The 16,522-nt window shown below is 36.4% G+C and overlaps 1 protein-coding gene across 2 annotated transcripts in view; it reads left to right on the top strand.

Annotated features, from left to right (window-relative positions):
• RLF (RLF zinc finger) overlaps window positions 1-16,522 on the top strand; it is a 71,808-nt gene that overhangs the window by 20,128 nt on the left and 35,158 nt on the right. For both annotated transcript variants that reach the window (XM_070510245.1, XM_070510246.1), the window contains exons 2-4: window positions 5,722-5,876; window positions 7,287-7,368; window positions 11,389-11,521. In XM_070510245.1, the coding sequence (XP_070366346.1) occupies window positions 5,722-5,876; window positions 7,287-7,368; window positions 11,389-11,521 (370 nt within the window). The remainder of the gene's footprint in view (window positions 1-5,721; window positions 5,877-7,286; window positions 7,369-11,388; window positions 11,522-16,522) is intronic.

Raw genomic sequence — 16,522 nt, 5'->3', positions numbered from 1 at the left:
GGTCTCTTCCTCACTGATATTGATAATTCAGATGAAGATACCACACAGTACTATAGTAATTAAATTTTAAGATTATATCATAAAAGAAATGTATGAAAAATTTTAACTGCAACAATAATGAAAGGATTGTAAATTGAATAAATAAAATATTGTATTTCCCCTATCCAGCTGACCCTCAAAAAATTGTGTTTAGATTGTAAGGTACAATAATTGTGACATTTCCTCAATCTGTCACTATCTGACAATAATAATAGGAATAATTGGAACAAATTTTCTGGAGCAGAATTTGGCACTATACAAAGCCATAACAATTATTCATCCTTTGACTCAGCAATTCCACTTGTAGGACATAATTCTAAGAAAATTGTCTTGGATACATGGAAAAAATTAGGTAGAGGAGTGCTCTGAACATTATGTATAATAATGCAAAGATAGAAACTATAATGTCCAGAAATGGAGAATTGGGTAATAAATTGTGGTATGCACACAAGGCTGTGCAGCTATAAAAATACTGATATTGAAGAAAACTTTACAAAACAGTATCTAGTATGATTCTATTAAAATGCTTAATTTAGGCATAAAACCCCCTTGAACTTAATATTAACAGTGGTCTATTTCTGGGTGGTAATAGTGTGGATTATTGAAATATTTATTTTTACTTCTCCATCTATCTGTCTTCCTGTTTTTTAAACAGTAAGTGATATTACTTTTATGATAAAACAGCACAAAGTACTTTTAAAAATCGAAAACAAAATGAAGCTAGAAAGCACAGTTAAATCCCATGACAGAATCAGTATCTAAAAATAATCTTGGTAGGCTGGATGATGGATGGAATCCAGTGAAATTTAATCAGGATGGATGAATAGGTAGATAGAGTAATAAGTAAGTCATATTTCTGGGTTTAGGGCCGGCTCCGTGGTTAAGTTAGCGTGCTCTGCTGCGGTGGCCCAGGGTTTGGATCCTGGGCGCGGACATGGCACCGCTCGTCAGGACACGTTGAGGTGGCATCCCGCATCCCACAACTAGAAGGACCTGCAACTAAGATATGCACCTGTGTACAGGGGGGGTTTGGGGAGATAAAGCAGAAAAAAAAAAAAAAAAAAAAGATTGGCAACAGTTGTTAGCCCAGGTGCCAATCTTTAAAAAAAAAACAACCAAATGTAGCCAGTGTATAAAGTGTGAGAGGGGTGCCTAATAGCAATGTATGTAACAGACTTAAAGATTTTCCTTTACTCTAGCCACTTTCTCAGTATAAGCAGCCAGCTGTTCTCTTCCCATTCCATTTCATCTCACACCCAGATGTGTCTCTTCATGGGAAGCCTCCGGTGCTTCCTTGCCGACTGACCATTTGTCCCCATCTGTTCTAGTTGTCTTTTCTGACTTTGTTCAAGTTGTTGTCTACTTGGAGCCCTCCTGTTCCCCTCACTTACACGTTTTCAGACTTGACCTATACTTCACAATTCCAGCTCAAGTGCTACCCCCTGCTGGAAGTCTGTTTGTCATAGTGCAATCACTTTTTACTCAAATTTATTTAATTCTGGGAATTTCATCTGTTGAGAAATTAAAATCAGTAAAACTTCTCACTTTATGTGCAAAATGTGAAATAATGCAAATCCTCCTCTATTAAAAGTCACATAATTTCCTATGGCCATAGGACATGCAGCTTTAACAGTAAATACCAGAAACATTTTGTCATTTCTTTGTGAACCACCAACATTCTAAAGTGTGGAGTGTCAGTCATCACCATTACTGGAAAACTTTCCCCAGAAGCAGCCACTTTAATTGAAAATTAGATGTTGTAAACTCTCAGGAAGGAGGCCAAATGATGACCATGATACTAGTTGCTGCAAAATATTAAACATAATGCTTAAGGGGGAAAAAGCAGAATTTAAAAGTGCCCTTAAAATAGTTGTAGAATTGTGCATTCTGAAAAGACATGAAGCAAAATGATTAAGCGTGGGCTCTGGAGTCAGATGACCCTAGTTCAAATCCTGAAGTCAGCACTTACCTGCTGAGTGACTTTGGGCAGATAACTTAATTTCTCTATGCCGTCGTTTCCTCATTTTTAAAATGGGCTGGTGATAAATCATCTAGTTCACAGGGTTGTTGTAAGTATTAAATGTTAGTAGTCTGTAAAGCTCTTAGGAAAGTGCCTAGCCCATACTATTGCTCAAAAATATTAATTTTGTTTATTTCATTTTAAAAATTAGTCTTGAACCATTTGAATTTTAAATTGGAATGCATCCCTGCATAAATTATGACCATCCTGAAAGAAAATTCTCCCTCCTTGATAGTTTCAGAAAATAGGATACTGCCAACCTCTTTGAAACTATGTAGTGGGGAGTGTAGATAGAGTAGGGATGAGGGGAGATTTTTTTCCCTTCATTATAAATGTAATAATGCTTATTAAAGAAAATTTGGGGAGTTTAAAAAATATAAAGATGATAAAAAATTGTTCATAATCCTACCACTACCCCAGTGCTGATAACCGTATTAGCATTTTAGTTGAGTTCCTTCTAGTTTTTTTTTTTTTCCTGTGCATTAAGTTTTTTATACAAGTATGTCATGATTATAACACATTTACAGAACTGGAGGGTATTTAGCCTAGAGAAGTAAACTGTTGTAGCTCGGGAGGGATGTTGGGGGGTTGATCTAGGTCACTGGCTATAGAAATAAAGCATAGGGAATGGAGACGAAGGTATTTCTGAGGTTGAATCAACAAACTTTGGTGTAGTGATTTCAAAGATAGTTTTTTAGCTCTGACTCCTGAAAAGAGGCAGATGGAACATAGGAGGAAGAGCATATTTGCTGAGGAATGTGTCTGTTTTGGACATGTTGAGTTGGAAATTTGAATAGGATATCCAGATGGAAATGTCTAATTGGCAGTTAAGGTATATACCGAGGACTTGAGAGTAATCTGCCTGGGATGCGAATGAGAGCACCCCAATAAGAATGTTTAAAATCATCAAAGTTGGTGCCTGATTGGGCTAATTTTTCTATACATGACTTCTCAGTGTAGTTAGCTCTTTAAGGGCAGGGAGAGTCTCCATCCTCATTACCCAGCACACTATTGGCACATGGCAGACATTTGTGGAATAAATGAGTTTATTGAAACAGAGAAGAGCCCATTAATTTGGTCTTTGCAGAATGCCAGTAAACTTGAGGGAGTCATATTATCATTTATTACTCCTTTCTCTTTCAGGTTTTTTGGTGTCTAAAATTTAAATTTCTAAAGAGAAAATGAGACCTTACTGCTTTTGGTAGAATTTTGTTTACATGAGATATGTAAAATGTTATTTGGATGGCTATAATTCATTCAGCTTAATCTTGAGCTTTTAAAAAAGATGATAGTGAAGATTGTTCCAGTGATTCTTCAGATGCCCTGAGTATGCCCATAACGGATATATTAAAGAGACCTCACTGTTTCATTGGACTAACACATGAGGGGGAAAAGATTTAGGAATGTAAAAAATATTGAATCTTTAGTAATATAAAAAATATTGAATCTTTGAAATTATGTGACTTGTGGAAGTCTTAATGGAATGTCTGTGTCAGAAGATATTGATTGGTGGCAGGAACATTCTAAGTGGCAAGGGGGGACTGTGGAAAGACACACCTGATCTGTATACACTCTGCCCTTCTCTTTGCATACTTTAGCCAGCAGTTGGTTAATTTGCATGTGTAGTTTCAACTGTCATGTTGTGTTGACTCGTTCTGAAAGCTCCATGAAGATAGCCCCCCATATCTTTTTCACCAGCACCTAGCGCTATACATAGAATAGACCATCAATAAATATTTGTCAAATGAATAAAATGGTGAATGTGTTCAACAAACATTTAGTGAGACTTGAGAATGTCTGGGGGTGGGGGCTAGAAGTGAGTGGAGGAATGTTAGGCCTATATTGATAAGACATGGTATCTGACTTTAGAGAGCATAAAATCTCGTACTGAATATAAATTTGGAAAGCTCTCTGCTTTTTAGGTTAACCAGTTCGGACAATAAGTAATTTGCTGACCTAAAACAATTTCTTTCTAACATAGATTTTAATAAATTTTTTAAGAGAGATTATGTGAAATCTTATTTACATAACAGATAAGCACATATTCTCTGTTACTTCTCTCTATTCATTTAGCTGAAAGGATTGTTATGGAGTCAGTTCTATGATCCTGTTATTATTCAGTTTTTTTCTTTTTTATTAAAATTTGGGATTTGAAAATGGGGACATAATGCTTTTCTGAAAACACAGAAGGAGCCCACTTCTCTGAAGTGTCTGTGATAAAGCAAAGATACTTAATTGAATGGATATACTAAAATAGCTTAACTGGCTTGATCATTCAGGTATGCAAAGATCAGACAATCCAATGTGTTAGTTGAGAGAGCTTTTTCTGTATATGATTTAAAGGTTTATCATGTATTTCCTTGTAAGGTAGCCCCCCCCTCCCCGCCCCAAGTAATCAAGACCAGTCAGTTCTTAATTATCAGAACTGATATAGGGACTGTTAGTGTGGAAACTGAAGCTGCAGAAAACCCAGTGGAATCCGGCATTGTTACCACGGCTATTTGTAGTTCTTTAGGCAGAAAAATCAAAGTGAAGACAGGACGTTAGGAATGTTTGAAGTTTTGGGAGTAATCAATTCAAATCATATGTAATTCACTCAAGATGAAGCTACCCTCTGAAAAAAAAACTTGCCTATTGAAGTAGTCCCAACCAAAGATTGTTAGGAACCCCCTAGCCCAGTCAGAAGGTGTATTCTGGGGGAAAAACTTGTATCCTGCCTATGTATAATTCAAGTATTAATCTAACTAGATATATCATTTAAGCATAAGTAAAACCTAATCATTTGTTAGAAGAAAGAAATATGTTAATAGAAGAGAGAGCAGCTCCCTGGAACCTAGAGAGTCCCTAGGCAAGAATATGGCAGTAGTTTTCCAGCACTTCCCAGAGAGAACATAAGCTGGCTTTCCACTATCATTTCAACAGATTCTTAGCGTTGGGCACATGTAACATATTAGACTTTATTGTGGTTTAATTTTCCTTTGTTTTAGATTTCCTACTTACCAGATATCTTCTTAGATACCAAACTATGGGAAATGGGGTACCTTGGATGGTAATATGACTATCCCCCACTGTAAACAAATAAACTGGCATTTGGCCTATATGTTAATTTCAAAAAAAAAAAAAAAAACTTCATTAAAAATACAAATATAACATCAACCTTTTATAAATTGGTTAGTGTAAATAAAGCCTAATCAATTCTGTGCGTGCAGAAAAAAATGGATTTTATGGAGCTCTAGAACTGAAGGCCATACTCAATAGTATTTTCTTGTAGAAGGCAGGGATCATAGTCCTATTCTTGTAGACCCAGTGCTCGGCACATGGTTGGTGCTCAATTTAATGTTGTAGTAACGAAACTCACTGAATTTCAGAGACGTTAACTTGAGACCTCTAGTGAGAACAACTGTAGGTGTTTTATGGCTCTACTATTAGATTTGTTCTCATGTCAAAAGAACAGTTCTCACTTCTCTTTAACTCATCATAACAATTCATTAAGTGATGAAAATAGAATCCTCTAAACAAACTGGAGGAAAGTAAAAGGTATATGCACCTGTTAGGGAAAAAGAGACAGGGTGGTGTGGGTAGTGTGTTTAAGAACAAAGATAATCTATTTGTTTCATTGTTTTTATTTTTCAAATAATTAAAACTTTAATTTTATATTTTAGACCTTATTGCAATATGCAAGCAACAAGAATGCATCAGAACATATTGTGTATCTTCTGGAGGTATATCGACTTGCCATCCAAAGTTTTGCCAGTGCACGCCCGTATTTAACTACTGAATGTGAAGATGTCCTCTTAGTGCTTGGCAGATTAGTACTGTAAGTTTAAGAACTTAAATCACTTTAAAATTGAGTACTTTTGGTTGTAATGTTTGCCTGACTTCTCTTTACTGTGGCAGGACTTTATTCAGAGCACCATTAGAGCTATACCTTCTAACGAAATTTCCTTTGCTCTTAGCCTTCATGCTCAGGTTCCCAGGAGATAAAGTACAAATGAAGCTCCAGCCAAACAACATAATCTTTAATTGCCTCTAGAGTCACTTTTCCTACTCAGGCTTAGAATCCAAGAATGATACTTCTGTCCTTAGGTATAGATCAGTTCAAGTGACAGAGTATCTGCAAACTGTAGTGGTCTTTGAGGAACACTTTGGGGAGAAACACTATGAAATTCTGCGATTCAATTATATTATTTGAACTAAGAATAATTTTACTAGCAGAAAATATTGAGGTGTAGTATCAGAGTAGACTCTTAGATTACCACCCTAAGAGTCCTTGATGATTTAGCTGCTGTTTTAATATTTGGCTGCCTAGTAGCAGACAAAACTACACCTTTAATGTAGTTTTCATCTACAAATTGAAAAAATACACAGCTATTTAGTTCTTAGCTGGGGAATCCCCTTGGTTTACTTTACGGATTGTTTGATGGGATAACTTCTAGTCTGGGTGGTCCGTTTTATTTTTCTCTGGCCTTACCTGTTTTCCTTTCTATTTTCCAAAGCCCAAAACCTGAAACACCATACCTTTATGAAACACAAACATTCTTGGTTTTATAATCCCATTATTTCTCCTACTAATCCCACTTTCTCTGTTACCTATGCTAAGGGGTAAAATAACATTCTGTAAGATTTTAGAGAGGTGTTGGTTGATTGGTATTTTGAGTTGGTCTTTATTCAAGTTGTTAAGCATTTCCTTTTTAAAATTCTTCTTGTTATTTCTTCCAGGTAATGGTTAGGGTAGAAAGAAGAAACTGTTTTTTTTCTTGCTTCATTTGTTAGAGGTAAAGAAATGACCTTGCCGGTCTTTCTGCTTCCTCTGCAAGTGACAGGAACCTATATAGATGACAGTTACATGTATTTATCACTTTATCAGCTGAATTGACAACAGCATGAACTCGTGTTTCTGTCTTCTGGAATCAGAATGATTCTTACATGGGTACCCTCCCCATACCCTAATAAACTAAATAAAACTGCTTGGAATATGATTTCTAAAGGGCTTATATTACTACCAAATGTCTTAAAGCAGCAGCGTAATTATAAAGCCTCTTAGTTTTTCTTCTCCGTTTTAAAGTTGAAAAGCCAATATGACAATGTTGAAGAAAATTTTGAAGAATAAAAACAAATTTGGAATAGTCTAAACAAATGTAAAATGTATATTCAGTATCACTGTTATACTGTACCTGATTATGACTATAACCACCTTTATATACTGACTTAGTTGTTTATATTGTAGGAGTTGTTTTGAATTACTGCTTTCAGTGTCTGAAAGTGAACTGCCATGTGAAGTCTGGGTACTCTTCCTTCAGACTCTACAGGTGAGTTGATTCGGGCTCAAAAAAGGTTTCTGTTTAGGTATCCAAGACACCTAGTTAATTTCTCCCAGAAAACTAAAATCGGAAACTTAGAAGAAAAACATATTTGTAGTACTGGTATTCATGAAATGAGAAGGAGGCCTTCCAGATGAAGAGGGTATCTTAAAAATTGTGGTTTTTTTCTTTCATTTGGTTTTGTTAGCCTTTACATAGCTTGGAAATCAACAAAAAAGTTTTCATTATTCAAAAACAAACCTTTAGACAGAATAAAGCTGTTAAAAATGTAAAATCGTATATGGTTATAAGGTAGCTATATTTAGATTATTCATAGTACACTTGTCTAGTTAATTTCCCCCTAACGCTTCAGGGATTGTGTCAAGCATTAAAAGTCTCCTGTACAGCCATAATTGTCATCATAGATTCTGTTCATGCATTTTACTTATAAGAGAGCTACGTTGCCTCTCATTGGCTTGATTATCAGCTTTCTTAGTAGGTGAGCAGATCAGAAAGTAGCAAGTTGGAAAGGGAGAGTAGGGTAGGAGGAAAAGCAAGTGCAATGCCAGCAACAGGAGACAAATTTGCCTGTAACTGGTAGAGACAGAAAAACTATTTTTAAAAAATACGATATAATAAATAGTAATAGCCTTCATTCATTTATTATCACTAATTATGTGCCAGTGCTCTACATGATCTTTTACGTGTTTCATATCTTTTGATCAAATTACAAACCTTATAATGTAGGAATCTCCGTTTCCAACTGGGGAAACAGGTGTAGAGAGGTTAATTAGCTCACACAAAGTTACACTGAGATTTATCCCCAGAGCTTGCTTTGTTAACTGCTTCTTGGAGGACACAAACTCCATAGTAGCCTGGACCTGTTTCATGTAGACACAAGTAAAGATTTGCATATTAACAGACATGCCTCATTATCTGGAAACTTCTTTCCTCTGGGATATATAACCCAAAATGAAATGATAGAACGTTAATCTTTTTCTCTTTGGGGAGGAGAGGATTCTTTCTCATATTCTTGGCCTATTTTAATCCCTGTAATGTGGTCCTAATTCCTTACATGTTAATATGGCTGCTAAAATCATCTTTCATACTTGGCACATTGATTTTGTCACTCTGTGTTTTGAAGCCCACCAGAAGTTTTGTCCTGACATACAACATTCTAGAAGGGCAAATCTACTTATTAGGGCTGTTACTCTTATTTTCATTCGTATCCTTAGCACAGAGAATACTTTCATATTTCTTCATTCTTTTCTTAGATTGTATGCCTGAATAAAATATTTGCCTTTTTTTCCCACCTGTATAACTTTTTCCAGCATTTATGAGACATTTAGGGTATATTTTGGGTTTTTTTGTTTTTTGTTTTTAAAGATTTTATTTTTCCTTTTTCTCCCAAAGCCCCCCGGTACATAGTTGTGTATTTTTAGTTGTGAGTCCTTCTAGTTGTGGCATGTGGGATGCCACCTCGGCATGGCCCAATGAGTGGTGCCATGTCTGTGCCCAGGACTTGAACATGCGAAACCCTGGGCCACCGAAGCAGAGTGTGCGAACTTAACCACTTGGCCATGGGGCTGGCCCCAGGAGGTATTTTTGAATAAGTGTTCAGTAAGATAAATGCAGTAGAGTTACAGATAAATGTAAGACATGGTCCCTGTTGAAATCTAAAAAATACAACCTTGAAGTTTTCCTATTTTAGATGATAAATAGACAAGGCAGCAGAGGGTTTTGAGGATACTTTTGATAAGAGAATAGTTTTATCAGAATAGGCCATAGATAGAATACTCTCAATCACTGTTGACAGCTTGTGTAACCCTTCCAGACCTTTTCCCTATAGATATAAAAATACACTCTGAAATGGATTTTTTAATAAACAAAAATAAGATCCTCATTTTTTGCAACTTTTTTAAAACTTAATTTATCATGGGCGTATGTGTCTAGGATTGCATATATAGATCTCCTTTTTTAATTACTGCCTGGGGTTGTCTTATGTGGTTGCACCATAAATTGTTTGGCCAAATCTCTTCACTATTTGTTGTAAAAAGTGCTAGAGTGAACATCTTACTCTAGTATTTCTGTATTGTAGAGTACAAGATGTGGAGCAGGATATTTTTACCTTGAAAAAGAAACAGTGGCTGGCTCAGTGGTGCTGCACTTAAGTTCATGCGTTCTGCTTTGGCGGCCTGGGGCTCACCAGTTTGGATCCTGGGTGTGGACCTGTGCACTGCTTATCAAGACATACTGTGGCAGGCGTCCCACATATACAGAGGAGGATGAGCATGGATGTTAGCTCAGGGCTGATCTTCCTTAGCAAAGAGGAGGATTGGTGGCAGATGTTAGCTCAGGGCTAATCTTCCTCAAAAAAAAAAAAGAAAGAAAGAAACAAATCTAAGTTCTAAAATTATTTTAAAAATTCCACCATAGCTTTTAAAGACTCTATTTAATGTTACTTTTTAAAAAAATTTTGCTGTAATAAATATATATCTATTGGTAACCAAGGATTACACACATCCTTCTTACTCAGAATAAACTGTATTTTGAACAGATGAAAAAGTAGAAACTGTTTTTGTTTTCAACCAAAACTGTGGCTTTTTATTTTAGTTGCTGTGTATCATGGTAGGTGATAGTGTTTTCTGCTAAAGTGTAGTGGTAGTCTGTTACATATTACCAATATGGTTAACACAGAAAATTCTGGAATGTTCATGTGGAGTCTTCATCTTCACTGCAAAGTAAATACCTGTCGCCCTAAGTGAAGGAGAAAGAAGCCTGAAGACATGTCAAGCCATTAAAGGAAAATTGCAGCATTAGTTAAATATTGCTATTAGTAAACTATTAATTGGAAATATTACTTCCTGTGTTCATTTTATATCTTAAACCCTTTCTTAGCAGAAGATAACTCAGCATATTGGGAGTGTGTATGTTAAAAACCTGTCAATTTTGACATGAAAATTAAGGTGAAAAAATGAACTTTTTTTTTATATTTTACTTAAGTGAATATGATTATATTCTTATGTCTGTGAACATTTTGTTTTGTTTTGGCTTTTTGTTTTGTTTTTTTAGTGAGAAAGATTGGCCCTGAGCTAACGTCTGTGCCAGTCTTCCTCTATTTTGTATATGGGACGCCCCCACAGCATGGCTCAATGAGTGGTGTGTTAGTCTGCACCAGAGACCCGAACCTGTGGACTCCGGGCCACTGAAGCAGAGCACGTGAACTTAACCACTATGCCACTGGGCTGGCCCTGGAACGTTTTTAACTTACATTTTACAAAGGAATAGTCCTATAAATGGAAGCTTATGTTCTTTGAGAATTTCAGCAGTCTAAAATAAGGGAAAATGAATTCAAATTTTAGAATATGGGAACAACCAATAATCCACTAGTAATAGAAGACAGTGAGAGATACACTTAACCATTTATGTCAGGTTAAATTTCTGACATCTTTCTTTCCAGCCTTTGTGTTTATAAGTATTTTAAAGAACAAACCATTGGCAATTACATTTTATTTGTTTTCTGAGGCGGTAGAATGACACCTAACAATGTATACTTTCCATGACAGTATAGAGAGCCACGTCATTTAAAAAGTCATTTGATAGAAAAATTTAAATAACTAAAAAAGTATATTAACAATTGGTGTTATTTAGTATTTCTCTTGGAAGAAATAGGTTGCCTGTGTGAATACTGTAGAATCCTTTAAAAGAAAGCTGTACCAAAGGCCTTAAAATAATTAAATAATTAAAATAATTAGTAATGCAAAGATGTAAATTGAATTGTGATAATTTTACATACGGAGAATTCAGGAAAACATTATAAAGGTGCACTTTAACAGTGAAAACACACCCTACTTTTAAAACAGCAACAGAATTTTACAAAGCTTTCAGGATAGTTGCTTTTCTACTTGTTTCTTTTTAGGAAATCCAAGATAGAGGTCCTTGCATAGATGTCCAGATATATTGAAAAGGCAAAACTACTTTTTATATTGCTTATTAGCCTGTTTTCTGGATATGCTGTTTTTGTTTTAGGAGTCACATGATGCATTATTGGAATTTGGAAATAATAACCTACAAATATTGGTTCATGTTACCAAGGAAGGGGTGTGGAAAAACCCAATTCTTCTTAAAATTCTGTCTCAACAGCCAGTAGAAACAGAAGAAGGTAAGCCTTAAAATTTCACTGACTATATTGAAGGAGGATTTAGTTCTAAGAGAATTAAAATTATTTATGGGTTAAAATTTTGTAATTTTCACCTGTATATCTATACCAGTCATTCTGTTCTCCTTTGAATAATAAAAGCTAACCATTAGCATTTAATGTTTTGCCTAAGGATTCTTGCATTTTTTGGTAGTGTGTTAAGTATCCCTTTGTATTTAGTTTAAAATGCTGCATTGAGTGAGAATGTTCATACAAAGTTCCTGAGGAAGAAATGAATAATCTGCTTCTGAGTCTTTGGTATATAGTAGAACTTTGCTCATATTTTGTTCACTGGTTACTACAGCTGAGGACCATGAAAAAAACTGCTATTTTATTTTAAACTTATGAAATATGGAATTTAGTGTTTTGTATAGAAATGCAAAGAATGAAAATTTTTGTTTGCAAAAAATTGTTGGTTTAAGACCAGAAGATTTATGAATTTGAGTTGACATTTGCTTTCTAGACACACAAAAGTATCTCATTTGATATGACCAACAATTGTGATTTCATTTGCTTTAAATTAGTGGAAAATTAAAAGGATCACATTCTGTTATGTTAAGTATGTTTTGGGAATAAAAGTGAGTTTCAGAACAGCTTTTATTTACACTTTTGGTACCTCCTTAGTTTAGGTCTTAGTACAGGCCGTTTGAATATTGATGCTTTAAAATATTCCAGTTAGTTTATTCATTCACCAGGTTTGACAACCTACTGTATACATGCTCTTTGGTTTTTCTGTATAGTGAAAATGAGAAGATTGTCAGTAAGGGTACTTAGATTTTCTCTTGGTCCCCTTCCTCTGATAATTCTGCTTATCAGTTAGACTGACAAAAAAGGAAAAAAGGAAGGAAAAGAGCTATTAAATAGAAAAGAGATTGGTGTTTATTTTCTGTTGAGGTTCCCAATAAATGGCATCCCTTTGTAAATATAGGCAGATGGAGGCCAAAATATCACCTTTGTTATTAAAAAACGTTGTTAGAGGACAGAGCCAAATAGTTTCAGAATTGCCAGAATTAGGCAGATCCCAGTCCAGATAAGGCCTGACTAGGGTGGAGAAGAACACATGCTCTTTGTAGGCAGGTCCAAGCCCAAGAGGAAAATGGATAGAGTTCCGTTAAATGTCTCCTGTTTATTTTCCCCTGATGTACTAATTAAATATATCACCCCACCTCAGGAGTTAACAGTACTTAATTTCTTTTCATGTAGAAAAGATCAAGAAATGGGGAGAAGCACTGTTTGCCCAACATTCCATGGTATTGTATCTATTGAATAAAGATTAATGAACTACCCACTATCTATAAGACTCTGAATGGAGACAGAATACCTACATATCTAAGGAATTATTCTGAGAACCACGGTATAAGTGGTGAGCAGCCTGTGGCTTGCCTGCTTTCTCAGTTGGCTCTTACCCTAATTTCCGGTCAAAAGATTAGAAAGCTTCCTTTATAGTTCTGCTGCCCATGCAGCCCAGATACTAACATTTGATGCCAGAAAGTAATGATTATCATCTCATTGTCTTCTGTTCAATAATGTAGTAGTCAGAAGCATAAAAGTACACATTTTTTTTAACATCCGAGGAACTCAATAAGTGCTTTTCAGTAGTTTTTTTGAATAAAAGAAAAGTCTATAGGATTTTTGTTTTTTTCTGCTTTGAATTCTTGAATTTTATTCCCAATCCCCTCCCCCCCCATAAGCCCAGTTTATTACTGAAGTGTGTAATAATTACTAGTTCTTGATGCTTCTGCCTGACGTGATCAGCAGGGAAATGAGTGGGTCCCCCCACCCAGATTCTGGCCCATGTACTGAAGGCCTTTCCACACCCAGCAGCCTACCATAGAAGGTGGGGATGGTAAGGCCAAGGCCCCATTGATGCTTCATGGCCTGAGCCCCAGGAGTGATGGCACCAGCTGCCTGGGCATAGGCAGGCCACAGCCCCAGAGACCTAAGCCCCCATCAACAGTGGACCACATGGTCCTGGCCCCCCGACTTTCACCCCCCTGCCCCCGGAGTGATTCCAACTCAGAGCTCAGAGGACACCCAGAGTTACCATTTGGTATCTGCCAGTTTTTCCAACTGACCTATACCCTAGCCAGCACCTTCCTCCCCTACTTTCCTGATTCATGACATCAAAACACTGGCTTTTCTCCTTTTCCTTGAGGCTCAGGAGGGCCAAAGCAACAACCCTTCGCTGCTTTTTCTCTCTCCCCTACCGTGGGTTGAAGGAAGGGATCCATCTTGCGTAGAGGCACGAACTCCCTCCCCTAAATCAGGCTGAAAAGGAACCAGCCAGCTCTTACCTCCTCCTAATTGTTTTTCTTTCCAAACCCAGTTTATTTTTTGCTTCTCTTCTACCCCTACCCCCCACCTCTGAAGCCATTTTATGAATTGTTATATGCCACCTGAGCCTCCAGTAAAAACAAAAGCAGGCTTTCCTGTTAAAAAAGAAAAAAAGAAACTGCTTTTTAACTGGGCCTTAAATATTACCATTTTTTACATGATGGAATATATACGGGGTAAACTGTCATGATATTTGCAACTTATTTTTAAATGGCTTGGAAAAAGAAAAGCTAGGTAAAGAAATATGGCAAAACAGTTCAGTTGTTGAATCTAGATGGAGGAGAGGATATATGATTAAAAATTTTTTTGTATTAAAATCTTTGGAAAAAAATACAGAAAGGATCATATTTGGGAATGAGACTTCTCAGTGTGCATTTATTATATGCTTTTAAGTATTGAAGAGTATGGGTGGATTTCCTTTTAGAAAGTAACATTAAGTAAAAATTGATTTTAACATAACTTAGAATGATTTTTAAAATGCAAGATTGATCTGTATGTTAAAAATTGATACAGCGGTTTAACTGTAGTTATAATGTATTCAGTAAAATAGTTTTACCTCATAGAAATAATAGCAGACCTATAGAGTACCTGTTATGTGATGGGTGTTGTATTAGTGCTTGCTGTATCTCATTTAATCCATAAAATAGGTGAGAGATTACGTATGTCCAAGGCCACATAGTTAAAATTGTGGAGGCAGAATTTGAGCCCAGGTGAGGAGATATTGAAAGCATTTGATTGAGGAGTGATAACCATTCAGTAGCAAAATACATGATTTTATTAAATATCTCTAATATACAAGGCATTGTGCTTAGTGCTGTTGTAGGGAATACAAAAGTTAGCAAGACATGTATTTGTTCAAATTGCTGGTAGTGTAATGAGGAAGATATCAGAGAGAAATAACAACAACTAATATTGAGCGTTTGCCCTCTGCCTTGCTGTGTGCTGAGTGTCTTATCTGCATTACTGGTATTTCATTTATGATTTTTTCACCTCTGTGAGGTGGATGTTGCAAAACCTTTTTACAGATGAAGAAACCAGAGGCTCAGAGAGGTCAGTTAATTTGTCCAAGGGTCTCATAGCTAGTATGTGTGCGAGTCATGATTCAACTTCAGATTGGTGATTTCAAAACCTGAGATCTTAACCTTTATACTCTATAACCCTTTGTTACTGTACTTAAAGAGAAAACTAAGTGTGGTGAAGGAAGTAAAATGCTGTGGGAATTTAGAAGGGGGTGGGTTGTGTAGATTACATGCCTGTTTGCAGGTGTGGGGTTTGTGAAAATGCTTACAACTTGGTAGGGCAAATACACAGAACAGAATCTGATGTCAGGCAGAATAGGATGTAGGGCTGGCGAGAAATAATATGGACAAATTAGTTTGGAGAGAGTTTTTTTTTTTTTTTTAAAGATTTTATTTTTTCCTTTTTGTCCCCAAAGCCCCCCGGTACATAGTTGCACATTCTTCGTTGTGGGTCCTTCTATTTGTGGCATGTGGGACGCTGCCTCAGCGTGGTTTGATGAGCAGTGCTATGTCCGCGCCCAGGATTCGAACCAATGAAACACTGGGCCGCCTGCAGCAGAGTGCGCGAACTTAACCACTCGGCCACGGGGCCAGCCCGCTGGAGAGAGTTTTAAAAAGAATTGCTTGGTTATACTAACTGAGTTGATATCCTTGAGGAAAGGAGTTGACAAGGAAAGATAATGCCAAAATTTCATTTCTGTATGATTGAGAGAATACCATTATGGAAAATAGAAGTAAGAATGAGGAGCTATGTAAGTAGGAGATAGTGATTGTGAGTTCATTTTGTGGGACTAAAATGGAGAAGTGCAAGTGAAAGTGATGCTTTCCATCCATGTTTTTTGACCTTGACTGCATATTAGAGTATCTACAGAATTTAAAACCAAAACAACAAACACACACACCCCGCAGTCCAGGCTCCACCTGCTAAATCAAAATCTCCAGAGTTGGAGCTCTGGAATCCAGACCCTTTTGAAGTGCTGCAGGAAATGTGTACTGTCTACCTGTAAGTAGTGAGAGTAGAAATTGGTACAATCTCTGGAGATGAATTTGGCAGCAGTTCTACTTCCAGGAATTTTGTCTGTAGATACAGTCCTGCATATGTGAAACGGCCTGTGTACAGGGCTGTAAAATGTAGCATTATTGGTCATTGCCAAAGATTGGAAAGAGCTTGCAAGTGTACCAGCAGGGGATTGCTTAAATTAATTGTAGTACATCTATACAGTGGAATACTGTTCAGTTGTTAAAAGTATGGCAGTAGCTGTAAATGTCCAGTGATGATAGAATGACCTGTATGATATATTAAGTGAGTAAAGAAATACGTCTTCTGTACTCAGAATGTTTCTGAAAGGATAAAGAAGAAATTGGAAATGGTTACTGTTTCTTGGAGAGAGAGACTAGGGGACTGGAGTCAGAGTAGAAAGGAGACAACTTGTGTGTGTGTGCGTGCATGCTCTTTTTGTCTGGTTTATTTTGCTTTTCATCATGTATAATCTGAATCCAGCATTGGTTTCTCACATCTTCCACAAGTGGGGAGGCAGCTTTCAACTCTACCCTTTTTTGTGTGCCTTTTGAATTTTGTGTGATGTGCCAATATGGTATTACCTATTTAAAA

The sequence above is a fragment of the Equus asinus genome, chromosome 5 (assembly GCF_041296235.1).
Source record: "Equus asinus isolate D_3611 breed Donkey chromosome 5, EquAss-T2T_v2, whole genome shotgun sequence".
Classification (NCBI taxonomy): Eukaryota; Metazoa; Chordata; class Mammalia; order Perissodactyla; family Equidae; genus Equus; species Equus asinus.
This window is presented reverse-complemented; position numbering and strand designations above follow the sequence as displayed.